The 27,703-nt window shown below is 49.1% G+C and overlaps 1 protein-coding gene across 1 annotated transcript in view; it reads left to right on the top strand.

Moving 5' to 3' along the window:
• The window catches only part of LOC142469117 (cathepsin S-like), a 39,983-nt gene extending 12,603 nt beyond the window's left edge, over positions 1-27,380 (top strand). The window contains exons 5-8 of the mRNA XM_075576042.1: positions 797-979; positions 12,188-12,347; positions 22,978-23,077; positions 26,483-27,380. Coding sequence (XP_075432157.1) covers positions 797-979; positions 12,188-12,347; positions 22,978-23,077; positions 26,483-26,603 — 564 coding nt within the window. The 3' untranslated portion in view covers positions 26,604-27,380. The remainder of the gene's footprint in view (positions 1-796; positions 980-12,187; positions 12,348-22,977; positions 23,078-26,482) is intronic.
• The last annotated feature ends 323 nt before the right edge of the window (positions 27,381-27,703 follow it).

The raw sequence follows: 27,703 nt of genomic DNA, 5'->3' as shown, positions 1-27,703 counted from the left end.
TAGATACTGCTGCGGCCAAGTTTATTCGAGCATTTGCCCGTTCTTGGCCGCAGCAGTAGCCTGGCGCGCGCCCGAGAGTGACGGGCGCGTGCCGAAGCAGCGGAAGAGCGCCCTCCGATCGGGGCGCTCTCCCTACCGCTGCCGGGTCCGCCGGGTCCCCCGGAACCCCCTGCCGCTGTCCCGCGATCACGGGACACCAGGGCTCCCTCGGGGAGCCCTGGACGCGCGTGCAGGGGGCGCAGGCTCCCGAAGACGCGTGACCGCGCGTCTATGACGCGCGGCACGCCGAGGGGCGGCCACTAGCAAGCCGGGAAATCTCCCGGCTTGCGGTACCGGCCACACTTTAATAAAGTGTGTCGGTAGTGTACAATTGGTGCACTGCTAGAGAGAGGGCAGGGCTCACAAAGGGGTGTGCCAGAGCCTGTTTCAGAAGAGGAAGGGGATGTGACTTTGTAAATGGTTGATATAGAAATAAAAAATGTTTGTTGCATTATAGTACATTAAAAATTCATTCTGAGTTTAAAAAAAAATGCTACAAATATTTCTCATAGCACAGAATTGATTTATTTAAAAAAAAACACACACATATGAAGGCTATTGCTTGGTCTGCAGCTTTAAGAGTTGAGTAAAAAATCAAATGCAGCGAGTATTATTTAATACTACAGAACTGATGTATTTTAAAAAAAAACACACATTAGATATTGCATAGATTGCTCCTTTAAATTGAATTTTTTTGTTTTGTTCTGAACCCTGTAATGTTTTTTAATGGGTTGACATTTCTGTGATTCTTTTGCAGGTGAGCGCCATAGAAACGCGTTACTGCATTAAGCACAATCAGCTTCTCAGCTTCAGCGAGCAGCAGCTTGTAGATTGCGACGCTAAGAATAGCGGGTGCTGCGGGGGGATGCCCATCACAGCGTTGCAGTATATCTACGACAACGGTGTCATGGAGAGCACGGACTACGAATATACCCAAGCCGTACGTTCCCTGATCATTCTAGGGGGTTCCATGCAAACATTGTTTGAACTCCTTTTCCAATACATGTGTCTTCTCTGCAGTTACGCAAATTGACTTAAAAAGAAAGCGGCCAACCCAAAATGTCATTGGAATAAGTATATGTTTTCCCAATGAGGCCCTGTATGTTTCTGGATTGTTAAAAAAACAAACAAAAAAAAAAAACAAGACAAATATACTGTACAGGCATACCCCGGTTTAAGACACTCACTTTAAGTACACTCGTGAGTAAGGACATATCGCCCAATAGGCAAACGGCAGCTCGCGCATGCGCCTGTCAGCACGTCCTGAACAGCAATACCGGCTCCCTACCTGTACCGAAGCTGTGTGCAAGCGGGGAGACTATAGAGCCTGTTACACATGCGTTACTTGCATCAGTTATGCACGTATATGACGATTGCAGTACAGTACATGCATCGATAAGTGGGAAAAAGGGAGTGCTTCACTTTAAGTACATTTTCGCTTTACATACATGCTCCGGTCCCATTGCGTATGTTAATGCGGGGTATGCCTGTGTTACATAGTTACATACATGCTCCGGTCCCATTGCGTACGTTAATGCGGGGTATGCCTGTGTTACATAGTTACATACATGCTCCGGTCCCATTGCGTACGTTAATGCGGGGTATGCCTGTGTTACATAGTTACATACATGCTCCGGTCCCATTGCGTACGTTAATGCGGGGTATGCCTGTGTTACATAGTTACATACATGCTCCGGTCCCATTGCGTACGTTAATGCGGGGTATGCCTGTGTTACATAGTTACATACATGCTCCGGTCCCATTGCGTACGTTAATGCGGGGTATGCCTGTGTTACATAGTTACATACATGCTCCGGTCCCATTGCGTATGTTAATGCGGGATATGCCTGTGTTACATAGTTACATACATGCTCCGGTCCCATTGCGTATGTTAATGCGGGGTATGCCTGTGTTACATAGTTACATACATGCTCCGGTCCCATTGCGTACGTTAATGCGGGGTATGCCTGTGTTACATAGTTACATACATGCTCCGGTACCATTGCGTACGTTAATGCGGGGTATGCCTGTGTTACATAGTTACATACATGCTCCGGTCCCATTGCGTACGTTAATGCGGGGTATGCCTGTGTTACATAGTTACATACATGCTCCGGTCCCATTGCGTATGTTAATGCGGGGTATGCCTGTGTTACATAGTTACATACATGCTCCGGTCCCATTGCGTACGTTAATGCGGGGTATGCCTGTGTTACATAGTTACATACATGCTCCGGTCCCATTGCGTACGTTAATGCGGGGTATGCCTGTGTTACATAGTTACATACATGCTCCGGTCCCATTGCGTACGTTAATGCGGGGTATGCCTGTGTTACATAGTTACATACATGCTCCGGTCCCATTGCGTACGTTAATGCGGGGTATGCCTGTGTTACATAGTTACATACATGCTCCGGTCCCATTGCGTACAGTACGTTAATGCGGGGTATGCCTGTGTTACATAGTTACATACATGCTCCAGTCCCATTGCGTACGTTAATGCGGGGTATGCCTGTGTTACATAGTTACATACATGCTCCGGTCCCATTGCGTACGTTAATGCGGGGTATGCCTGTGTTACATAGTTACATACATGCTCCGGTCCCATTGCGTACGTTAATACGGGGTATGCCTGTGTTACATAGTTACATACAGGCTCCGGTCCCATTGCGTACGTTAATGCGGGGTATGCCTGTGTTACATAGTTACATACATGCTCCGGTCCCATTGCGTACGTTAATGCGGGGTATGCCTGTGTTACATAGTTACATACATGCTCCGGTCCCAATGCGTATGATAATGCGGGGTATGCCTGTGTTACATAGTTACAAACATGCTCCGGTCCCAATGCGTAAGTTAATACGGGGTATGCCTGTGTTACATAGTTACATACATGCTCCGGTCCCAATGCGTACGTTAATGCGGGGTATGCCTGTGTTACATAGTTACATACATGCTCCGGTCCCAATGCGTACGTTAATACGGGGTATGCCTGTGTTACATAGTTACATACATGCTCCGGTCCCATTGTGTACGTTAATGCGGGGTATGCCTGTGTTACATAGTTACATACATGCTCTGGTCCCATTGCGTACGTTAATGCGGGGTATGCCTGTGTTACATTTACATACATGCTCCGGTCTCATTGCGTAAGTTAATGCGGGTATGCCTGTGTTACATAGTTACATACATGCTCCGGTCCCAATGCGTATGTTAATGCGGGGTATGCCTGTGTTACATAGTTACATACATGCTCCGGTCCCAATGCGTACGTTAATACGGGGTATGCCTGTGTTACATAGTTACATACATGCTCCGGTCCCAATGCGTACGTTAATGCGGGGTATGCCTGTGTTACATAGTTACATATATGCTCCGGTCCCAATGCGTACGTTAATACGGGGTATGCCTGTGTTACATAGTTACATACATGCTCCGGTCCCAATGCGTACGTTAATGCGGGGTATGCCTGTGTTACATAGTTACATACATGCTCCGGTCCCAATGCGTACGTTAATACGGGGTATGCCTGTGTTACATAGTTACATACATGCTCCGGTCCCATTGTGTACGTTAATGCGGGGTATGCCTGTGTTACATAGTTACATACATACTCTGGTCCCATTGCGTACGTTAATGCGGGGTATGCCTGTGTTACATTTACATACATGCTCCGGTCCCATTGCGTAAGTTAATGCGGGGTATGCCTGTGTTACATAGTTACATACATGCTCCGGTCCCAATGCGTATGTTAATGCGGGGTATGCCTGTGTTACATAGTTACATACATGCTCCGGTCCCAATGCGTACGTTAATACGGGGTATGCCTGTGTTACATAGTTACATACATGCTCCGGTCCCAATGCGTACGTTAATGCGGGGTATGCCTGTGTTACATAGTTACATACATGCTCCGGTCCCAATGCGTACGTTAATACGGGGTATGCCTGTGTTACATAGTTACATACATGCTCCGGTCCCATTGCGTACGTTAATGCGGGGTATGCCTGTGTTACATAGTTACATACATGCTCCGGTCCCATTGCGTACGTTAATGCGGGGTATGCCTGTGTTACATAGTTACATACATGCTCCGGTCCCATTGCGTACGTTAATGCGGGGTATGCCTGTGTTACATAGTTACATACATGCTCCGGTCCCATTGCGTACGTTAATGCGGGGTATGCCTGTGTTACATAGTTACATACATGCTCCGGTCCCAATGCGTACGTTAATACGGGGTATGCCTGTGTTACATAGTTACATACATGCTCCGGTCCCATTGCGTACGTTAATGCGGGGTATGCCTGTGTTACATAGTTACATACATGCTCTGGTCCCATTGCGTACGTTAATGCGGGGTATGCCTGTGTTACATAGTTACATACATGCTCCGGTCCCAATGCGTACGTTAATACAAGGTATGCCTGTGTTACATAGTTACATACATGCTCCGGTCCCATTGCGTACGTTAATACGGGGTATGCCTGTGTTACATAGTTACATACATGCTCCGGTCCCATTGCGTACGTTAATGCGGGGTATGCCTGTGTTACTTAGTTACATACATGATCCGGTCCCATTGCGTACGTTAATGCGGGGTATGCCTGTGTTACATAGTTACATACATGCTCCGGTCCCATTGCGTACGTTAATGCGGGGTATGCCTGTGTTACATAGTTACATACATGCTCTGGTCCCATTGCGTACGTTAATGCGGGGTATGCCTGTGTTACATAGTTACATACATGCTCCGGTCCCATTGCGTACGTTAATGCGGGGTATGCCTGTGTTACATAGTTACATACATGCTCTGGTCCCATTGCGTACGTTAATGCGGGGTATGCCTGTGTTACATAGTTACATACATGCTCCGGTCCCATTGCGTACGTTAATGCGGGGTATGCCTGTGTTACATACATGCTCCGGTCCCATTGCGTACGTTAATGCGGGGTATGCCTGTGTTACATAGTTACATACATGCTCCGGTACCATTGCGTACGTTAATGCGGGGTATGCCTGTGTTACATAGTTACATACATGCTCTGGTCCCATTGCGTACGTTAATGCGGGGTATGCCTGTGTTACATAGTTACATACATGCTCCGGTCCCATTGCGTACGTTAATGCGGGGTATGCCTGTGTTACATAGTTACATACATGCTCCGGTCCCATTGCGTACAGTACGTTAATGCGGGGTATGCCTGTGTTACATAGTTACATACATGCTCCAGTCCCATTGCGTACGTTAATGCGGGGTATGCCTGTGTTACATAGTTACATACATGCTCCGGTCCCATTGCGTACGTTAATGCGGGGTATGCCTGTGTTACATAGTTACATACATGCTCCGGTCCCATTGCGTACGTTAATACGGGGTATGCCTGTGTTACATAGTTACATACAGGCTCCGGTCCCATTGCGTACGTTAATGCGGGGTATGCCTGTGTTACATAGTTACATACATGCTCCGGTCCCATTGCGTACGTTAATGCGGGGTATGCCTGTGTTACATAGTTACATACATGCTCCGGTCCCAATGCGTATGTTAATGCGGGGTATGCCTGTGTTACATAGTTACATACATGCTCCGGTCCCAATGCGTACGTTAATACGGGGTATGCCTGTGTTACATAGTTACATACATGCTCCGGTCCCAATGCGTACGTTAATGCGGGGTATGCCTGTGTTACATAGTTACATACATGCTCCGGTCCCAATGCGTACGTTAATACGGGGTATGCCTGTGTTACATAGTTACATACATGCTCCGGTCCCATTGTGTACGTTAATGCGGGGTATGCCTGTGTTACATAGTTACATACATGCTCTGGTCCCATTGCGTACGTTAATGCGGGGTATGCCTGTGTTACATTTACATACATGCTCCGGTCCCATTGCGTAAGTTAATGCGGGGTATGCCTGTGTTACATAGTTACATACATGCTCCGGTCCCAATGCGTATGTTAATGCGGGGTATGCCTGTGTTACATAGTTACATACATGCTCCGGTCCCAATGCGTACGTTAATACGGGGTATGCCTGTGTTACATAGTTACATACATGCTCCGGTCCCAATGCGTACGTTAATGCGGGGTATGCCTGTGTTACATAGTTACATATATGCTCCGGTCCCAATGCGTACGTTAATACGGGGTATGCCTGTGTTACATAGTTACATACATGCTCCGGTCCCAATGCGTACGTTAATGCGGGGTATGCCTGTGTTACATAGTTACATACATGCTCCGGTCCCAATGCGTACGTTAATACGGGGTATGCCTGTGTTACATAGTTACATACATGCTCCGGTCCCATTGTGTACGTTAATGCGGGGTATGCCTGTGTTACATAGTTACATACATGCTCTGGTCCCATTGCGTACGTTAATGCGGGGTATGCCTGTGTTACATTTACATACATGCTCCGGTCCCATTGCGTAAGTTAATGCGGGGTATGCCTGTGTTACATAGTTACATACATGCTCCGGTCCCAATGCGTATGTTAATGCGGGGTATGCCTGTGTTACATAGTTACATACATGCTCCGGTCCCAATGCGTACGTTAATGCGGGGTATGCCTGTGTTACATAGTTACATACATGCTCCGGTCCCATTGCGTACGTTAATGCGGGGTATGCCTGTGTTACATAGTTACATACATGCTCCGGTCCCATTGCGTACGTTAATGCGGGGTATGCCTGTGTTACATACATGCTCCGGTCCCATTGCGTACGTTAATGCGGGGTATGCCTGTGTTACATAGTTACATACATGCTCCGGTCCCATTGCGTACGTTAATGCGGGGTATGCCTGTGTTACATAGTTACATACATGCTCCGGTCCCATTGCGTACGTTAATGCGGGGTATGCCTGTGTTACATAGTTACATACATGCTCCGGTCCCATTGCGTACGTTAATGCGGGGTATGCCTGTGTTACATAGTTACATACATGCTCCGGTCCCATTGCGTACGTTAATGCGGGGTATGCCTGTGTTACATAGTTACATACATGCTCCGGTCCCATTGCGTACAGTACGTTAATGCGGGGTATGCCTGTGTTACATAGTTACATACATGCTCCAGTCCCATTGCGTACGTTAATGCGGGGTATGCCTGTGTTACATAGTTACATACATGCTCCGGTCCCATTGCGTACGTTAATGCGGGGTATGCCTGTGTTACATAGTTACATACATGCTCCGGTCCCATTGCGTACGTTAATACGGGGTATGCCTGTGTTACATAGTTACATACAGGCTCCGGTCCCATTGCGTACGTTAATGCGGGGTATGCCTGTGTTACATAGTTACATACATGCTCCGGTCCCATTGCGTACGTTAATGCGGGGTATGCCTGTGTTACATAGTTACATATATGCTCTGGTCCCATTGCGTACGTTAATGCGGGGTATGCCTGTGTTACATTTACATACATGCTCCGGTCCCATTGCGTAAGTTAATGCGGGGTATGCCTGTGTTACATAGTTACATACATGCTCCGGTCCCAATGCGTATGTTAATGCGGGGTATGCCTGTGTTACATAGTTACATACATGCTCCGGTCCCAATGCGTACGTTAATACGGGGTATGCCTGTGTTACATAGTTACATACATGCTCCGGTCCCAATGCGTACGTTAATGCGGGGTATGCCTGTGTTACATAGTTACATATATGCTCCGGTCCCAATGCGTACGTTAATACGGGGTATGCCTGTGTTACATAGTTACATACATGCTCCGGTCCCAATGCGTACGTTAATGCGGGGTATGCCTGTGTTACATAGTTACATACATGCTCCGGTCCCAATGCGTACGTTAATACGGGGTATGCCTGTGTTACATAGTTACATACATGCTCCGGTCCCATTGTGTACGTTAATGCGGGGTATGCCTGTGTTACATAGTTACATACATGCTCTGGTCCCATTGCGTACGTTAATGCGGGGTATGCCTGTGTTACATTTACATACATGCTCCGGTCCCATTGCGTAAGTTAATGCGGGGTATGCCTGTGTTACATAGTTACATACATGCTCCGGTCCCAATGCGTATGTTAATGCGGGGTATGCCTGTGTTACATAGTTACATACATGCTCCGGTCCCAATGCGTACGTTAATACGGGGTATGCCTGTGTTACATAGTTACATACATGCTCCGGTCCCAATGCGTACGTTAATGCGGGGTATGCCTGTGTTACATAGTTACATACATGCTCCGGTCCCAATGCGTACGTTAATACGGGGTATGCCTGTGTTACATAGTTACATACATGCTCCGGTCCCATTGCGTACGTTAATGCGGGGTATGGCTGTGTTACATAGTTACATACATGCTCCGGTCCCATTGCGTACGTTAATGCGGGGTATGCCTGTGTTACATAGTTACATACATGCTCCGGTCCCATTGCGTACGTTAATGCGGGGTATGCCTGTGTTACATAGTTACATACATGCTCCGGTCCCAATGCGTACGTTAATACGGGGTATGCCTGTGTTACATAGTTACATACATGCTCCGGTCCCATTGCGTACGTTAATACGGGGTATGCCTGTGTTACATAGTTACATACATGCTCCGGTCCCATTGCGTACGTTAATGCGGGGTATGCCTGTGTTACTTAGTTACATACATGCTCCGGTCCCATTGCGTACGTTAATGCGGGGTATGCCTGTGTTACATAGTTACATACATGCTCCGGTCCCATTGCGTACGTTAATGCGGGGTATGCCTGTGTTACATAGTTACATACATGCTCTGGTCCCATTGCGTACGTTAATGCGGGGTATGCCTGTGTTACATAGTTACATACATGCTCCGGTCCCATTGCGTACGTTAATGCGGGGTATGCCTGTGTTACATAGTTACATACATGCTCTGGTCCCATTGCGTACGTTAATGCGGGGTATGCCTGTGTTACATAGTTACATACATGCTCCGGTCCCATTGCGTACGTTAATGCGGGGTATGCCTGTGTTACATACATGCTCCGGTCCCATTGCGTACGTTAATGCGGGGTATGCCTGTGTTACATAGTTACATACATGCTCCGGTCCCATTGCGTACGTTAATGCGGGGTATGCCTGTGTTACATAGTTACATACATGCTCCGGTCCCATTGCGTACGTTAATGCGGGGTATGCCTGTGTTACATAGTTACATACATGCTCCGATCCCATTGCGTACGTTAATGCGGGGTATGCCTGTGTTACATAGTTACATACATGCTCCGGTCCCATTGCGTACGTTAATGCGGGGTATGCCTGTGTTACATAGTTACCTACATGCTCCGGTCCCATTGCGTACGTTAATGCGGGGTATGCCTGTGTTACATAGTTACATACATGCTCCGGTCCCAATGCGTACGTTAATACGGGGTATGCCTGTGTTACATAGTTACATACATGCTCCGGTCCCATTGCGTACGTTAATGCGGGGTATGCCTGTGTTACATAGTTACATACATGCTCCGGTCCCATTGCGTACGTTAATGCGGGGTATGCCTGTGTTACATAGTTACATACATGCTCCGGTCCCAATGCGTACGTTAATACGGGGTATGCCTGTGTTACATAGTTACATACATGCTCCGGTCCCATTGCGTACGTTAATACGGGGTATGCCTGTGTTACATAGTTACATACATGCTCCGGTCCCATTGCGTACGTTAATGCGGGGTATGCCTGTGTTACATAGTTACATACATGCTCCGGTCCCATTGCGTACGTTAATGCGGGGTATGCCTGTGTTACATAGTTACATACATGCTCCGGTCCCATTGCGTACGTTAATGCGGGGTATGCCTGTGTTACATAGTTACATACATGCTCTGGTCCCATTGCGTACGTTAATGCGTACGTTAATGCGGGGTATGCCTGTGTTACATAGTTACATACATGCTCCGGTCCCATTGCGTACGTTAAGGCGGGGTATGCCTGTGTTACATAGTTACATACATGCTCTGGTCCCATTGCGTACGTTAATGCGGGGTATGCCTGTGTTACATAGTTACATACATGCTCCGGTCCCATTGCGTACGTTAATGCGGGGTATGCCTGTGTTACATACATGCTCCGGTCCCATTGCGTACGTTAATGCGGGGTATGCCTGTGTTACATAGTTACATACATGCTCCAGTCCCATTGCGTACGTTAATGCGGGGTATGCCTGTGTTACATAGTTACATACATGCTCCGGTCCCATTGCGTTCGTTAATGCGGGGTATGCCTGTGTTACATAGTTACATACATGCTCTGGTCCCATTGCGTACGTTAATGTGGGGTATGCCTGTGTTACATAGTTACATACATGCTCCGGTCCCATTGCGTACGTTAATGCGGGGTATGCCTGTGTTACATACATGCTCCGGTCCCATTGCGTACGTTAATGCGGGGTATGCCTGTGTTACATAGTTACATACATGCTCCGGTCCCATTGCGTACGTTAATGCGGGGTATGCCTGTGTTACATAGTTACATACATGCTCCGGTCCCATTGCGTACGTTAATGCGGGGTATGCCTGTGTTACATAGTTACATACATGCTCAGGTCCCATTGCGTACGTTAATGCGGGGTATGCCTGTGTTACATAGTTACATACATGCTCTGGTCCCATTGCGTACGTTAATGTGGGGTATGCCTGTGTTACATAGTTACATACATGCTCCGGTCCCATTGCGTACGTTAATGCGGGGTATGCCTGTGTTACATACATGCTCCTGTCCCATTGCGTACGTTAATGCGGGGTATGCCTGTGTTACATAGTTACATACATGCTCCGGTCCCATTGCGTACGTTAATGCGGGGTATGCCTGTGTTACATAGTTACATACATGCTCCGGTCCCATTGCGTACGTTAATGCGGGGTATGCCTGTATCATGACTTTTCCATCTTTAATTTAAGGAGCGCCAACTGGTCAATTTTTCCATGTGCGCAGAAATTGTGCCAAGATGTTTTAAGATTAAAATGCAAGTTAAAAATAATGGCTACAAACGATTTTAAAGATGGAGGATACGGTAAGATCAGTGTAACAAAAGGTTATGAGAAAGCAATAGTTACAGAGGTGGATTTCCCACAAGGTTTGCTGGGCTATAGCAGTCCTTCTTCAATGGATCACCAATACAGCTTGATTTCTATCTGGCTCGCCGGACCTGCAGATCGCTTCTCTCTCCAAGGTAAGTGGGGTGGGTTGTGTCTGTGTTGAGAGGAGGGTCTTACCATCTCTGGAGCGGCCCCTCTCCTGCAGCATTGCGTTGTCATGGCGACCCGACGTGAAACGACGCCGCGTTGCCACATGCCGCTGTGATGTCGCTACGCTGCAGAAGCACTTCAAGGAATGGCCTCCGGGAGGTACGTACCCTTTTCACTTACAATGTCTAAGGCCGACCCTTTATTATTTTGCCAGCCATAGGCTCTAAGCTTATTGCTGACCCTTAATTTATTATTTTATATTTTTTTACTTAATATAAAGATCAGTGGCATTGCAAAACAAAAAACAAAAAAAACTAGGGCACTAAGCTTAGAGCATATGGGTGATAAAATGATAAATCCGCCACTGGTTACAGATAGTCCAACAAATGTCCAAAAATCTGATGTCAAATGTCTGTGCAGGTTTTGTCACAGTTTAAATATTTGGTATTTAAAAGTGTACAATGCTGAACAAAAGCCCAAAGTAAATAACATTTTGGAGTAGCTATTGAAAATTAAATTGAGAATTTTTGTAACTGTTTTTATACAGTATCTTATTATATGTATGTATGTTTACGTGACCATATTTTTGTATACGTGACCATATTTTTACCCGGACAAATGTCCCGTGTGCACGAGCACTGACGCAACCAAAAAACAGGAAATTTACTAACATTTCGGCACACCGGGACAAAGAACAAAAACACTGGACTGCCCTGGCTAAACCAGTGATGTCTGGTCACCCTACCTATATGCATCCACTTCTTTATATTTTTGGGGAGATTGGGGAACCACCTATAATTGGCAGGGTTTACATTAGTCATATGCAGACTCTTTCGATTTGTTTTTTTTCTGCTTACGATCTACACTGAGACATGTTAGTATCTGGTAGGTGTGCATGTTGGATTTGGGAAGATCTTGGTTGTTAATTTAAATCTCTCTTAATTTTCTTCTTCAGAATCAGAAATGTTCGTACAAAAACAAGGAGTCGCTGGATCTAAACATGACCAAATATTATTATCTGCCTGGAGAGGAAAATATAGCAAAGTCCGTAGCACTGGATGGACCTGTAACAATTGCATTTGGAGTTGATTTTGACTTCATGATGTATGTGGAAGGTATGTTAGCACTACCAATATTATTATTATTATTACTTATTCTTATATCGTGATGAACATATATACAACGCTGATTTGGTAATCTGAACAATACAAGAGCAAGGCAAAAGTACTAATGTCACTGTCAGCCTTTGGAGTGGGTGATCCCAGTGTCAGCTCCGTGTGACCTTGAGCAGGTCACCTTATCTCCCTGCGCCTCAGGGACTCATTGTGTACAGTGCCATGTAGACTGTCAGTTATATCAAGATACATATTTTATTTTTTGTCAATACAAGGATGAGTATTACACACATTAATGTGAGAGGGAAACTGTGCCCCCCCCCAAAAAAAATCTTACAATCTAAGCATTGTAAGTGTGGTGGAAGAGGAACAAATGCAATATTAAGTGTACAGGGTATATAATGGTGTATGTGGTGTATGTATGTATGTATGTATGTCTTTATTTGTATAGCGCCATAAAATGTACATAGCGCTTCACAGTAGTAATACATGTCATATAAATAACAAATATAAATAACACATCATGGGAATAAGTGCTTCAGACATACTGTAAAAGTAACATTAAGGAAGGAGTCCCTGCTCCGAGGAGCTTACAATCTAATTGGTAGGTAGGGAGAACGTACAGAGACAGTAGGAGGGAATACTAGTAAGTGCGTCTGCAGGAGGCCAAGCTTTGTGTCATGTGTCCATGATTATCCAGTGCTACACTGGACAACAGTGTATGTGGTGCAACAGTGTATGTGGTGTAACGGTGTATGTGGTGTGACAAATGGCCAAGTACATCATAGATGCAAGTAGGTTGGTAAAACAAACTTAAACAAACACCTAGCTCTTTTTGAGCAGCTGTCTAAGGCTGCTGGAGCCCCGGCCCACCCTGCCCTCCGGATACTCGGCCCCAGAGACCCTTAGCACCAGCCCACCCTGCTCTGCGTACACTCCACCCTAAAGACCCTTATCCCCAGCCCACCCTGCTCTCCAGTTACTCCACCACAGGGACCATTAGCCCCAGCCCACCCTGCTCTCCAGTTACTCCGCCCCAGGGACCCTTATCCTGAGCTCTCCCTGCTCTCCAGATACTCCAGCCCAGGGACCATTACCCCCAGCCCAACCTGCTCTCCGGATACTCCGGTCCAGGGACTCTTATCCTCAGCCCACCCTGCTCTCCAGATCCTCCGCCCCAGGGACCCTTATCTCCAAAAATGTAAGGGGAGCGGAGGTAGATGCCATGAAAAAGAGAAAAATCACATAGCACAATACTGTGGTGCAAACATAATTATCAAGTGAAGAAACCTATAAAATTCCTACTCACAATAGAGCAGAAAAATAAGGCAGTGTCCCAAACCGTGGCAATGTTGTCTCTAGCTAGGTAAGATGCGGGTGGTCCAGTGTGTCTCAAAGAGTAAGAGACAGACCCATAGTACAGATGCAACATAAAGCAATGTATACATTTTTCTCACAAATGGAGGCTTACACTTAGGCGCTGATCAAAAGGCAGAATAGGAAAGACAGTGTCCCAGTGTGGTGAGTAGCGATCTCACCACTTCCTCATTTGTCTGTGCCTCCAATCGCGTCCGCTCACGTTACAGCCTCCCACCTCACTTCCGGTTCCGGTATCTCGGCCGTCAGCACGTCAGAGGATGGTCTGCTCTCTTCTCTACAGATCGCGCTAGTTAGGGCTTGCCCCCGCTGCCTACTACAGTGTCCGCTGTGGCGGACGCTGCGCGCATGAGAGCCCTCCCGGCAATGGCGCCGGGCCCGCTGTGAGGGGGGGCCGCAGCGCTCGCGCGAGAGCTTCTCCTGCTCTCAATTAGATTGAGAGCAGGACTCGCGTCGAGCGATTAGGCACGCCCCCCGGCGGTTCAGCCAATGAGGGCGAACCTGCCGGGTGACGTCATGGCCGCACCCCCGTCACTCCTCCGCCACGCCCCCCCACCCCGGTCTCTCCTCCTGCAGTGAGCTGCAGACCGGGGAATCGGCTGAACGCGCCGCCAAAAGCGCGGGCGCGCATTACAGCGGAGAGACCGGGGCCTTAGCCTTAGCTATGCACTCTACGCGTTTCAATGTACTAACTGACAGCTTCCTCATGAGTAGCTCCCACCTACATCTATAGAGTTATATATTCCCCCCTAAGGTATGCAGAGCCCTCCCTATTGGCTCTGACACACAATAAGTGCACCAGTGATTACAAATGGCTAAATTTGCAATAACTATAAAATACACAATACAATTTAATCACAATACAATGTAAAATTGACCATTAGGTCTAGAATAATAAAAATTATGTACTAATAAAATGTGCATAATAAGTAATACATAATGCATAATAAATACATAAATCCTATACACTCCCTCATACATAGTTATACAATTGATAAAAAAAATCAATAAAGAACAAGTAGAACTAGAAGATTTAGCTAATCTACCTAAACTCATAAAATATCTAAAACTGAGTCTTTGATGTATTCTTTCCTCCAGATGAGATATGTAATAGAAAATAGAAGAAAATATTAGTCATAGGGAATCATTAATAAAACAGTAATGATTTACCATCACCTGTGATAGAACTATAACGATGTACAGTATAAGATCACTTATCAGCTCATAATAATCTTAAAAACCATAATAAAAATAATGCTAAAATAGGTAAAGAAGTATAACTAAAATTAACTAGAAATACTATCCACAGAATGTAAATCACCTTAAAGGAACACACCTAACTCAATATCGACATTAAGTCCCAAAGGTACCAGAATTTTTAACTTGAAGACCCAAAATGTCTCATGTTTGGGACCCTTATCCCTGGCCCACCCTGCGTTCCGGATACTCCCCCCAAGGACCCTTTGCACCATATCACTCTGCCCTCTGGAGACTCCGCCCTAGGGACCATTACCACCGCCCCCCCCCTGCCCTTCGGATACTCCGCCCCAGGAACTCTTACCACCGCCCCCCCCCTGCCCTTCGGATACTCCGCCCCAGGAACTCTTACCACCGCCCCCCCTGCCCTTCGGATACTCCGCCCCAGGAACTCTTACCACCACCTCCCCCCCTTGCCCTTCGGATACTCCGCCCCAGGAACTCTTACCACCGCCCCCCCCCCCCCTTGCCCTTCGGATACTCCGCCCCAGGAACTCTTAGCACCGGCCCACTCTTCTATCTGGATACTCCTCCCCAGGGACAATTAGCACCGGCCTACCCTTTTTACTCAGGGTGTTGGCAGTGATACGCTGTTTCCCCATCTTTTTCATACAGCTAGTGTGTAAACCTGGGGTGCGCAAATTGGAGGGGTGCCGATTAGTGGGAGCAGAGCGGCAGCAGCAGAGGTGGGCGGCGGGAGAAGACGGCTGCCCGCCAGAGCAGAGCAGGGTGGCAGAGGAGGACAGCCAGCAAGGAGCGCGCCCCAGCGGTCCGACCCGGAAGTTTTCACTGACTTCCGGTGTCTGCCGCTACTACGGCGCGCTCCTCCATGGCTGTACACCCCTGCCGCTTCCCAACTCCTCTGACACCCTGCTCTGCTTTGGCAGGCCATCGTCATCTTCTCCTGGTGCCTGCCTCTGCCACCACCCTGCTGCACTCCTGAGGTCCTCCACTGAAGCTAGGTATTGAGGGGGTGAGGAGGGGGGATGAGAGTTGATGAGGAGGATATGAGGGCATGAGGTGTGGGGGATATGAGATGAGGAGTGGGGGGTGAGAAATGAGGAGTGGGGGGGTGAGAAATGAGGAGTGGAGAGGGTGATAGATGAGGATTAGAGGGGGGTGAGAGATGGGGGGTGAAATATGTGTTTGGGGGGTGAGAGAGGAGGAGTGTGGGGTGGGTGAGATGAGGAGTTGGGGGTACAAGATGAGGACTGGAAAGGGGTGAGAGATGAGGAGTGTGTGGGGGGGTTTAGATGAGGTGTGGGGGATTGAGAGATGTGGGAGGGGTGTGAGAGATGTTGGGTGACAGAGATGATGATAAGTAGCGTGGGTGAGAGAGATGATGAGGAGGGTGGTTGAGAGAGATGATGATGAGGAGAAGGAGGGTGCGTGAGAGAGATGATGAAGAGGGTGGGTGAGATATGATGCTGAGGAGGGTGGGTGTGAGAGATGATTAGGAGGAGGAGTGTGGGTGAGAGAGGGATGAGAGATAAGGCGATATGGAGGGGATATGAGATGAGGAGGATATGTGGGGATGAGAGATGAGGAGTGGGTTAGAGATGAGGAGGGAGATGGTGGTTGAGGAGGGTGGGTGAGAGGTGAGGATGAGGGTTGGTGGGAAATGAGGAGGAGGGTGGGTGAGATACGATGATGATTAGGAGGGTGGGTGAGAGATGATGAGGAGGGTTGGTTAGAGAAATGATGATGATGAGGAGGAAGGTGAGATAAATGATGGGTGATATAAATGATGATGGTGGGTGAGACATGATGAGGAGGAGGGGGTGAGAGGAGGATGATGATGAGGAGGATGGATGAGAGAGATGATGATGAGGAGGAGGGTGGGTGAGAGATGATGATGATGATGATCATGAGGAGGAGGTTGGGTGAGAGATGAGGAGGAGGAGGGTGGGTGAGAGATCATCCGGAGGAGGGTGGGTGAGAGAGATGAGGAGGAGGGTGAGTGAGAGATGATGATGAGGAGGGTGGATGAGAGAGATGATGAGGAGGGTGGGTGAGAGAGATGAGGAGGAGGGTGGGTGAGAGGGATGAGAGATGAGGAGAAGGGATATGAGATGAGGAGGATATGTGAGGATGAGAGATGAGGGGTGGGTGAGAGATGAGGAGGGAAGGGTGGATGAGGAGGTGGGTGAGAGACGAGGAGGTGGATGGGTGAGAGATGAGGGTGGTGAGAGAGATGATGAGGAGGGTGGGTTAGAGATATGATGAGGAGGAGGGTGAGATAAATGATGGGTAAGATAAATGATGATGATGATGAGGAGGAGGGTGGGTGAGAGAGATGTGGGTGAGAGAGATGATGAGGGTGGGTGAGACATGATGATGATGAGGAGGAGGGTGGGTGAGAGAGATGTGGGTGAGAGAGATGATGAGGGTGGATGAGACATGATGATGAGGAGAAGGAGGGTGGGTGAGAGAGATGTGGGTGAGAGAGATGATGAGGGTGGGTGAGACATGATGATGATGAGGAGGAGGGTGGGTGAGAGAGATGTGGGTGAGAAAGATGATGAGGGTGGATGAGACATGATGATGAGGAGAAGGAGGGTGGGTGAGAGAGATGTGGGTGAGAGAGATGATGAGGGTGGATGAGACATGATGATGAGGAGAAGGAGGGTGGGTGAGAGAGATGTGGGTGAGAGAGATGATGAGGGTGGATGAGACATGATGATGAGGAGAAGGAGGGTGGGTGAGAGAGATGTGGGTGAGAGAGATGATGAGGGTGGATGAGACATGATGATGAGGAGAAGGAGGGTGGGTGAGAGAGATGATGAGGAGGGTGGGTTAGAGAGATGATGAGGAGAAGGAGGGTGGGTGAGAGAGATGATGAGGAGGGTGGGTTAGAGAGATGATGAGGAGGAGGGTGAGATAAATGATGGGTAAGATAAATGATGATGATGAGGAGGGTGGGTGAGAGAGATGATGGGGAGGGTGGGTGAGAGAGAGGTGGGTGAGAGAGATGATGAGGGTGGATGAGACATGATGATGAGGAGAAGGAGGGTGGGTGAGAAAGATGACGAGGAGGGTGGGTTAGAGAGATGATGAGGAGGAGGGTGAGATAAATGATGGGTAAGATAAATGATGATGATGAGGAGGGTGGGTGAGAGAGATGATGGGGAGGGTGGGTGAGAGAGAGGTGGGTGAGAGAGATGATGAGGGTGGATGAGACATGATGATGAGGAGAAGGAGGGTGGGTGAGAGAGATGATGAGGAGGGTGGGTTAGAGAGATGTGGGTGAGAGAGATGATGAGGGTGGATGAGACATGATGATGAGGAGGAGGGTGAGAGAGATGTGGGTGAGAGAGATGATGAGGGTGGATGAGACATGATGATGAGGAGAAGGAGGGTGGGTGAGAGAGATGTGGGTGAGAGAGATGATGAGGGTGGGTGAGACATGATGATGAGGAGAAGGAGGGTGGGTGAGAGAGATATGGGTGAGAGAGATGATGAGGGTGGATGAGACATGATGATGAGGAGAAGGAGGGTGGGGGAGAGAGATGATGGGGAGGGTGGGTGAGAGAGATGTGGGTGAGAGAGATGATGAGGAGGAGGGTGAGATAAATGATGGGTAAGATAAATGATGATGATGAGGAGGAGGGTGGGTGAGAGAGATGTGGGTGAGAGAGATGATGAGGGTGGATGAGACATGATGATGAGGAGAAGGAGGGTGGGTGAGAGAGATGATGGGGAGGGTGGGTGAGAGAGATGTGGGTGAGAGAGATGATGAGGGTGGATGAGACATGATGATGAGGAGAAGGAGGGTGGGTGAGAGAGATGATGGGGAGGGTGGGTGAGAGAGATGTGGGTGAGAGAGATGATGAGGGTGGATGAGACATGATGATGATGAGGAGGGTGGGTGAGAGAGATGTGGGTGAGAGAGATGATGAGGAGAAGGTGGGTGAGAGATGTGGGTGAGAGAGATGATGAGGAGAAGGTGGGTGAGAGAGATGTGGGTGAGAGAGATGTGGGTGAGAGAGATGATGAGGAGAAGGTGGGTGAGAGAGATGTGGGTGAGAGAGATGATGAGGGTGGATGAGACATGATGATGATGATGAGGAGGGTGGGTGAGAGAGATGTGGGTGAGAGAGATGATGAGGGTGTATGAGACATGATGATGATGATAAGGAGGGTGGGTGAGATGGATGTGGGTGAGAGATGATGAGGGTGGATGAGACATGATGATGATGAGGAGGAGGATGGTGGGTGAGAGAGATGTGGGTGAGAGAGATGATGAGGGTTGATGAGACATGATGATGATGATGAGGAGGGTGGGTGAGAGAGATGTGGGTGAGAGAGATGATGAGGGTGGATGAGACATGATGATGATGATGAGGAGGGTGGGTGAGAGAGATGTGGGTGAGAGAAATGATGAGGATGGATGAGACATGATGATGAGGAGAAGGAGGGTGGGTGAGAGAGATGATGAGGGTGGGTGAGACATGATGATGAGGAGAAGGAGGGTGGGTGAGAGAGATGTGGGTGAGAGAGATGATGAGGGTGGATGAGACATGATGATGATGATGAGGAGGAGGGTGGGTGAGAGAGATGTGGGTGAGAGAGATGATGAGGGTGGATGAGACATGATGATGAGGAGGGTGGGTGAGAGAGATATGGGTGAGAGAGATGATGAGGGTGGATGAGACATGATGATGATGATGAGGAGGGTGGGTGAGAGAGATGTGGGTGAGAGAGATGATGAGGGTGGATGAGACACGATGATGATGATGAGGAGGGTGGGTGAGAGAGATGTGGGTGAGAGAGATGATGAGGGTGGATGAGACATGATGATGAGGAGAAGGAGGGAGGGTGAGAGATGTGGATGAGAGAGATGATGAGGGTGGATGAGACATGATGATGAGGAGAAGGAGGGTGGGTGAGAGAGATGTGGGTGAGAGAGATGATGAGGGTGGGTGAGACATGATGATGAGGAGAAGGTGGGTGAGAGAGATGTGGGTGAGAGAGATGATGAGGGTGGGTGAGACATGATGATGAGGAGAAGGAGGGTGGGTGAGAGAGATGATGGGGAGGGTGGGTGAGAGAGATGTGGGTGAGAGAGATGATGAGGGTGGATGAGACATGATGATGAGGAGAAGGAGGGTGGGTGAGAGAGATGATGGGGAGGGTGGGTGAGAGAGATGTGGGTGAGAGAGATGATGAGGGTGGATGAGACATGATGATGAGGAGAAGGAGGGTGGGTGAGAGAGATGTGGGTGAGAGAGATGATGAGGGTGGATGAGACATGATAATGAGGAGAAGGAGGGTGGGTGAGAGAGATGATGGGGAGGGTGGGTGAGAGAGATGTGGGTGAGAGAGATGATGAGGGTGGGTGAGACATGATGATGAGGAGAAGGTGGGTGAGAGAGATGTGGGTGAGAGAGATGATGATGGTGGGTGAGACATGATGATGAGGAGAAGGAGGGTGGGTGAGAGATGATGGGGAGGGTGGGTGAGAGAGATGTGGGTGAGAGAGATGATTAGGGTGGATGAGACATGATGATGAGGAGAAGAAGGGTGGGTGAGAGAGATGAGGGGGAGGGTGGGTGAGAGAGATGTGGGTGAGAGAGATGATGAGGGTGGATGAGACATGATGATGAGGAGAAGGAGGGTGGGTGAGAGAGATGATGGGGAGGGTGGGTGAGAGAGATGTGGGTGAGAGAGATGATGAGGGTGGGTGAGACATGATGATGAGGAGAAGGAGGGTGGGTGAGAGAGATGATGGGGAGGGTGGGTGAGAGAGATGTGGGTGAGAGAGATGATGAGGGTGGGTGAGACATGATGATGGGGAGGGTGGGTGAGAGAGATGTGGGTGAGAGAGATGATGAGGGTGGGTGAGACATGATGATGAGGAGAAGGAGGGTGGGTGAGAGAGAGGTGGGTGAGAGAGATGATGAGGAGAAGGAGGGTGGGTGAGAGAGATGATTTCCCTTTAGGCCCGGGCCTAGGGCGGCAACATTTTGGGGTGGCAAAAATGTCCGCCCGCATATACTTTTGCTGCGCTTTCAAGCCTGGTGGGAAGTCATTTAGCTGTTGCGGCCGCTTCCTTACCTGCCGCCCTGCTTCTCCTTCTGAACCGCAACGTGATGTCACGGCGTCTTGTTGCCATAGCAATGCGACATCGCAGCGTCAATCGATGTCATGACATCGCGTTACCATGGCAACGTGATGCTGTGCGACATCACGTTGGCGACATGGCTGCGGTTCAGAAGGAGGAGGAGGGCGGCAGGTAAGGAGGCGGCTGCAATAGCTAAGTGCCATGGGGCGGTGGATTTTGAAATCAGTCACTACCCCTGGTGCATGCTATTAACACAGTAGCCGTCTGCACATGCGTGAGCTCTCCGACGGCTACTGTGTTAATAGCTTCTCACAAAAAGATTGTTGGAGGACCACATTATTCCCACCTTTTTTTCGCAGAAAAAATCACTGGGGGGATATATGTGATGTAAGGTTTATAATGTTATGGACTATATTATAATCTAGAATTCCTTTATTGTTTACTAAGAAGGGTGGGTTAGCAGGTTTGGTCCTTTCTTCCATGTAGTAACAAAGGAGGGAGAGGGAGTAGGGGTTAGGATACCTTTAATTGGACCAACAAGTAGTAAATATGTTACAAGCTTCCCAAGCCCGCCTACAGGGCGGGTCTGCCGGGCCCCCTGCATGACCATGACCGTTTTATTTAAAAGAAAAAAAAATGCCGGCGATCCCCGTGCGCATGCGCAGAGCAGAGGTCTCAGCGTGCATGCGCAGGGAAGCACAGGGTGTCAAGCCTGTTGTCTGTGGGCCCGCTTCCCTCTGCTCCCTCCCGCTCCCAATGTGGGGCGGTGGGGAAGCGCCGTGGCGAGCCCGCGCCCGCCAACCCAGCTCCCCCCCGCGCAGCAGCCGTGGTCCTGGGGCCAGGGAGTAATGCTCCCATGGCGGGAATTAGCCCATCAGTCTTGCCCCCCCTCAGCCTACCTCCTCTTTCCCTGACCCAAGCCTACATCCCGCGCCCCCCAGACCCTACCTCCCACCCCGGGCAGGGGGAAGCGTCTGGCGGGCAGGGGAGCAGGAAGCAGTACCCACCCGGTCAAGGTCAGTCACCCACCCACCCTGGCAGTCACTCAGTCACCCAAAGGCAGTCACCCACCCAGGCAGTCACTCAGTCATAGCAGTCACCCACCCAGGCAGTCACCCAAAGGCAGTCACTCACCCACCCACGCAGTCACTCAGTCACCCACCTCATCCGATATTCGTCTTTCTCTTTAATCTCTTCTTTTTCTCACACAAATTGTGTTGGTGCTTTACATTTATCTACTTATAGTGCATGTATCTATTTATAGTGCACATTTTACAATTTGTCCTGGTGTGGGGCAGCCCAGTGGCCATATTTGAACTTTCAGGATAGCGACCATGTGACAGCTTCGGTATCAGTCACATGGCCGTGGCTAGCCCCCTGATAATAATAATAACATGTTCTTGTATAGCGCTGCTAGTTATACGCAGCGCTTTACAGAGATATTTTGCAGGCGCAGGTCCCTGCCCTGTGGAGCTTACAATCTATGTTTTTGATGCCTGAGGCAAAGGGAGATAAAGTGACTTGCCCAAGGTCACAAGGAGCCGACACCGGGAATTGAACCAGACACCCCTGCAACAATCGCAGTGTCAATCAGTGTCGTTACTCACTGAGCCACTCCTTCTCCCAGCAAAGGCAGAGGGGGTCTCCTTCAATTCTGTTTTGATCACGTGAGCGAGATCTACATCTAATGAGAGGAAGTAGCATGACAGAGCTGGCACTGTTGCCCCTGCCAGTAGCCGTGCCGTCCTGGCACACTCAACTCCAGCATATCAGCTACTTGTGGTTATCTGTTTGACTCATTCTGTAGTTACATATACTTTCAATCAGATCTATTTGACCTATTAAACATGTCACCGTCCTTGGATAATTTTTCGTCCTAGAGGGGCTGTCCCCTTCAATGTTAATGTTTCTCTACTATTTTCCTAATTCCAGGAATCTTTGACGGGGATTGCGCTCCGGAAATTAACCACGGGATGACTATCGTGGGCTACGGCACCACTTGTGACACAGACTATTGGATAATAAGAAATAGGTGAGTTACTAAGTGGGGGTGTTTTTCCTTGCCTTTTGAAGCCCCTAAGTGGGAGACACGGGACATTAGATTAAAAACCAGGACTGTCCCGGCGAAACTGAGACGACTGGTCACCCTAGATAAGGGACATACAAAGATCCTTCATACAGATAAATTATACAATTTCAATATCAAGAGTTTTGTAAATGACCACAAGTAAATACTGAGTCCTGTGCATAGCAGCTAGCGCATACCTGGGGCATTCACAATGGAAGAGGCACAGCAACCAGGCATAACAGCGTCATAGATTTCTTAAAAAATGTTCATGTATGATAACACAACCTTACGTCTACGAACAGTCCAAGAGTAAATCTTCCAAGAGGCATAACACCCTCATGCTTAAAGAATCTTGTCTTTCACTCTGCGAGTCATAGGGAGATCTTCAGTGTGCAAATGCACGGGTGGGTGAAAGGCAGGGACGGGAGGGGGGCGGGTGGGTGAAAGGCAGGGGTGGGAGGGGGCAGGAGGGGGGCGGGTGGTTGAAAGGTAGGGGCAAGGGGGGGTGAAAGGCAGGGGCAAGGGGGGGAGGAAGGGGCAAGGGGGGGGGAAGGCAGGGGCAAGGGGGAAGGGAAGGCAGGGGCAAGGGAGGGGGAAGGCAGGGGCAAGGGAGGTGGGAAGGCAGGAGGAAGGCAGGGGGAAGGCAGGGGCAAGGGGGGGGAAGGCAGGGGCAAGGGGGGGGAAGGCAGGGGCAAGGGGGGGGAAGGCAGGGGCAAGGGGGGGGAAGGCAGGGGCAAGGGGGGGGAAGGCAGGGGCAAGGGTGGGGTGAAAGGCAAGGGGGGAAGGCAGGGGTGAAAGGCAAGGGGGGGAAGGCGGGGGTGAAAGGCAAGGGGTGAAAAGCAGGGGCAAGGGGGGGAAGGCGGGGGGAAGGCAGGGGCACGGGGGAAGGCAGGGGTGTGTGTCACTGTGTGTGCGTCAGTGTGTGTGTGTGAGTTAGTGATTGGATGGGTGGTTGAGTTAGTTAGTTAGTGACGTGGTGGGTGGGTGAGTTAGTTAGTGACTTGGTGGGTTATTTTGTGGCCTTTATTTAGTGGGTGGGTGGATTATTTAGTGACTGGGTGGATTATTTAATGGGTGGGTGGATTATTTAGTGACTGGGTGGGTGGATTATTTAGTGACTTATTTAGTGACTGGGTGGGTGGGTTATTTAGTGACTGTGTGGGTGGGTTATTTAGTGACTGGGTGGGTGGGTTATTTAGTGACTGGGTGGGTTATTTATTGACTGGGTGGGTTATTTATTGACTGGGTGGGTGTGTATGTTATTTAGTGATTGGGTGTGTGGGTTATTTAGTGACTGGGTGGGTTATTTAGTGACTGGGTGGGTGTGTGGATTATTTAGTGACTGGGTGGGTGGGTGTGTGGGTTATTTAGTGACTGGGTGGGTGGGAGTGTGGGTTATTTAGTGACTGGGTGTGTGAGTTATTTAGTGACTTGGGTGTGTTGGTTATTTAGTGACTGGGTGGGTGGGTCTTTTATTTAGTGACTGGGTGGGTTGGTTATTTAGTGACTGGGTGGGTGGGTTATTTAGTGACTGGGTGGGTGGGCTATTTGGTGACTGGGTGGGTGGGTTATTTAGTGACTGGGTGGGTTATGTAGTGACTGGGTGGGTTATTTAGTGACATCTCCCCCCTACCCCCGCCCCTCCCTCATACCTCAGGTGGAGGCCTTAAGATAGCGGGCGGGCAGGCCTGCATTCCCCCCCTGCATCTTACCCCTCCCGTGGCGGCATGAAGCTAGTGGGCGGTAAGGCCGGCGTCCCCCCCCCACATGCGGCGACTTTGGGGGCATGAAGATAGCGGGCGGGACGCCATTCCCTCCCTCCCCCCTCCCCCCCATACCTCACGCGGCGGCTGCATGAAGATAGCGGGCAGGCATAGTGGAAGCTTTGGGGAGGCAACAGGGTGGGTGGGAGGCATGTGGTGAGGTGTCCCCCAGTGGGCGCCCCAGGGGACAGTCAGCGGCGCCGCAGCCGCGGCCGCCACTGCCCTGCTCCTCCCGTCGGCATGTCCCGCAGTGCGCGGCCAAGCAGGTTTGCAGGCTGTGAGGAGAGTGGAAGGAGGCGGTAGGGCTGCTGCGTCACCCCTGAGGGTTGTGAGGTGATGGGAGCGGTAGCAGCGGCGCTAAACCCCCCACCCACGGCCAAGCAGCGTTAAGGGCACCGCGAGGGGAGGTGAGTTGCGGCCGGGTGAGGGGGGGTGATGGAGGGTGGGGGGGGGGAAGCAGGCAGGGAGGTGAGGTTTGGGTGATGGTGGGGGGGGAACCAGAGGGCCAGGCCTTGGGGTGAGGAAGAGAGAGAGAGGGAGGTGTGTGTGTGTGTGTGTCCAGCTAAGCAAGGCAGCCAATGAGAGGTGTGCGGGGGCGGGTCCGGGCCACGGACCAATCTGATTGGCCTGAGGTGGAGTGACGGGCCAAAGGACCAATGTGATTGCCCCTAGACACAGGGAGACACAGGGACATACAATGGTTTCAAAAATATAGATATAGATTGCTGGAAATGGATCACATTTTAAAAAGCTTAATATCATGTATTTATCAAGTAAGGAGAGTTTTTCGAAAGCCCCAAGTTCCCTATAAAAATAGGAACACTGTCAACAAAAATTAGAGGTACTGTACTCATGGGATGTAAATAAATACTAGTGATAAGGTGTTTTTCCATATTCAGCAGTGGCGATGCCTGAAAAAGTCATGTTACTCTGTCTGAGTGCCAGAAATGTGAGACCTGCTCTTTTGTCTGGGTCTAAAGGAGCAATCCAAGCACCTTTTTAAAAAGGTATTTCTTCCCCCCCCCCCACCCTCCCCAAGATTGAAGCAGGGGGTCTCTGGCGATGAACCCCATTCATTTCAGCTCCGGGGACTCCCTGCTTCCGGAGATACAGACCTCCGTAGGAGATGGCCGCTCTGACTGGGATAGCTGGGCTTTAAAGCTGAAAGCTCGTGGGCCAATATGAAGCCGAAGCCGATGACATCACGGCTTCCTATTGGTCTGTGGGGCGCAGGAACTTTGAACAGCGGCCATTACATGATCCCTGCTAGCTGAGCAGAGCAGCTACTGGTGCCAACTATGGAGGTAAGTATCTCCGAAAGCAGGGGGTCCCCAGAGCTGAAATTCACAAGGTTCAGCTCCGGAGACCCCCTGCTTCAATCCTGGATAATAATAATAAAAAGAATGTTTTAAATAAAAAAAAAGCTTGGATTGTCGCTTTAAGTTAAGCAGGACTTTGCGCAGGCAATGCCCACCCTGCATATTCATCAGGGGAACACGAGCTTGTTGACGGAAGACTATGACATTAAGGGGTTTTCATTGCTTTGAAAGCAGAGGGAAAATCCCGCTTTTATTTCACCTCTTCATTGATCATTTTTCCCTTGCAGTTGGGGCGAGGAATGGGGTGACAATGGATACGCGAAAGTGAAACGAAACGTTAATAAGTGCTCGATAGCAGAGTATGCAGCCACAGCAGATATCCCGGGCCCTGAAAGTGGAATGAAATAGAAGGGCGTTTGAAATGGCCGTCCTCTTCGTAAATACACAGCCGTCATGAAATGTACATGTTCAAAGCCCTCCTACCTTCCCTCTGCAAATCCCTGGGATAGAACAGCATGGCTGTCGTGATAACTGTACGCTTTCTTACTTTGCATTGTATATGTAATTGGCCCTTTTTTTTATATGATGATGTGTTTAGCGTTAAGCTGGTTTTGGGGATCGATTGCACCTTCACGTCTTATTTTCTGTACAGCTTTAAAGACTATATTTGCTCCATGTAACTTGTACGCACGCATGTGCTTGTAACACATATGTACACTATAGCAGGGATAAAAGAAAATGGATGTACTGTAGTTGGGCATTTTTTTTTTTAAAGCAGCCATCCTGGCTACAATTTTTTTTAAACGTTTTTGACAGGATTCAGGGTGTAAACCAATATTTTCAGCTCCTGGGACTCGCCGTTTTCGGAAATGCTTCCATATGGGGACACAAAATGACCACCGAATTGCTGGCCAATAAGAAGCCACAATATAATTGTTTATGGCCATTCTACTGGTTGGCCATTTAAATGGCCGGCAGAAATGCGGGTAACTTCACTGGTGAGGAGCTGGGGTGTCTGAGGAGCTAAAAATACAGCAATTTAAAGTAATAGTTAAAAAGAACGACTGGAATAAGGTTGTAACAAATTGTATTGTAGGAAGGACGCAGCCTGCCGCTAAATACCACGTTTCCATATAGCTTTCATCCTTCTTCACAACAGGATCAATAAAAGATCTCTGAAGCATGTTGGAGAGTTTTGTGAGGAGGTTATTTTGGCAAAATGTGTTTTGAGATGGATACTGAACATCATTACACAGCACTGCACGTTTATTATCAGGGGGTGGAAGTGTATTGAGATACTCGACACCATAATACAGCGCTGCACATTCATTATCCGGGGGTGGATTTGTATAGAGATACTCGACACATTACACAGCGCTGCACGTTCATTATCTGGGGGTGGAAGTGTATAGAGATACTCTTCATCATTACACAGCCCTGCACGTTCATTATCCGGGGGTGGATGTACAGAGATACTCGACATCATTATACAGCGCTGCACGTTCATT

This window comes from Ascaphus truei, chromosome 18 (assembly GCF_040206685.1).
Source record: "Ascaphus truei isolate aAscTru1 chromosome 18, aAscTru1.hap1, whole genome shotgun sequence".
Lineage (NCBI taxonomy): Eukaryota > Metazoa > Chordata > Amphibia > Anura > Ascaphidae > Ascaphus > Ascaphus truei.
The sequence above is the reverse complement of the archived record's forward strand: the minus strand, read 5'-3'. Positions and strand labels throughout refer to the sequence as shown.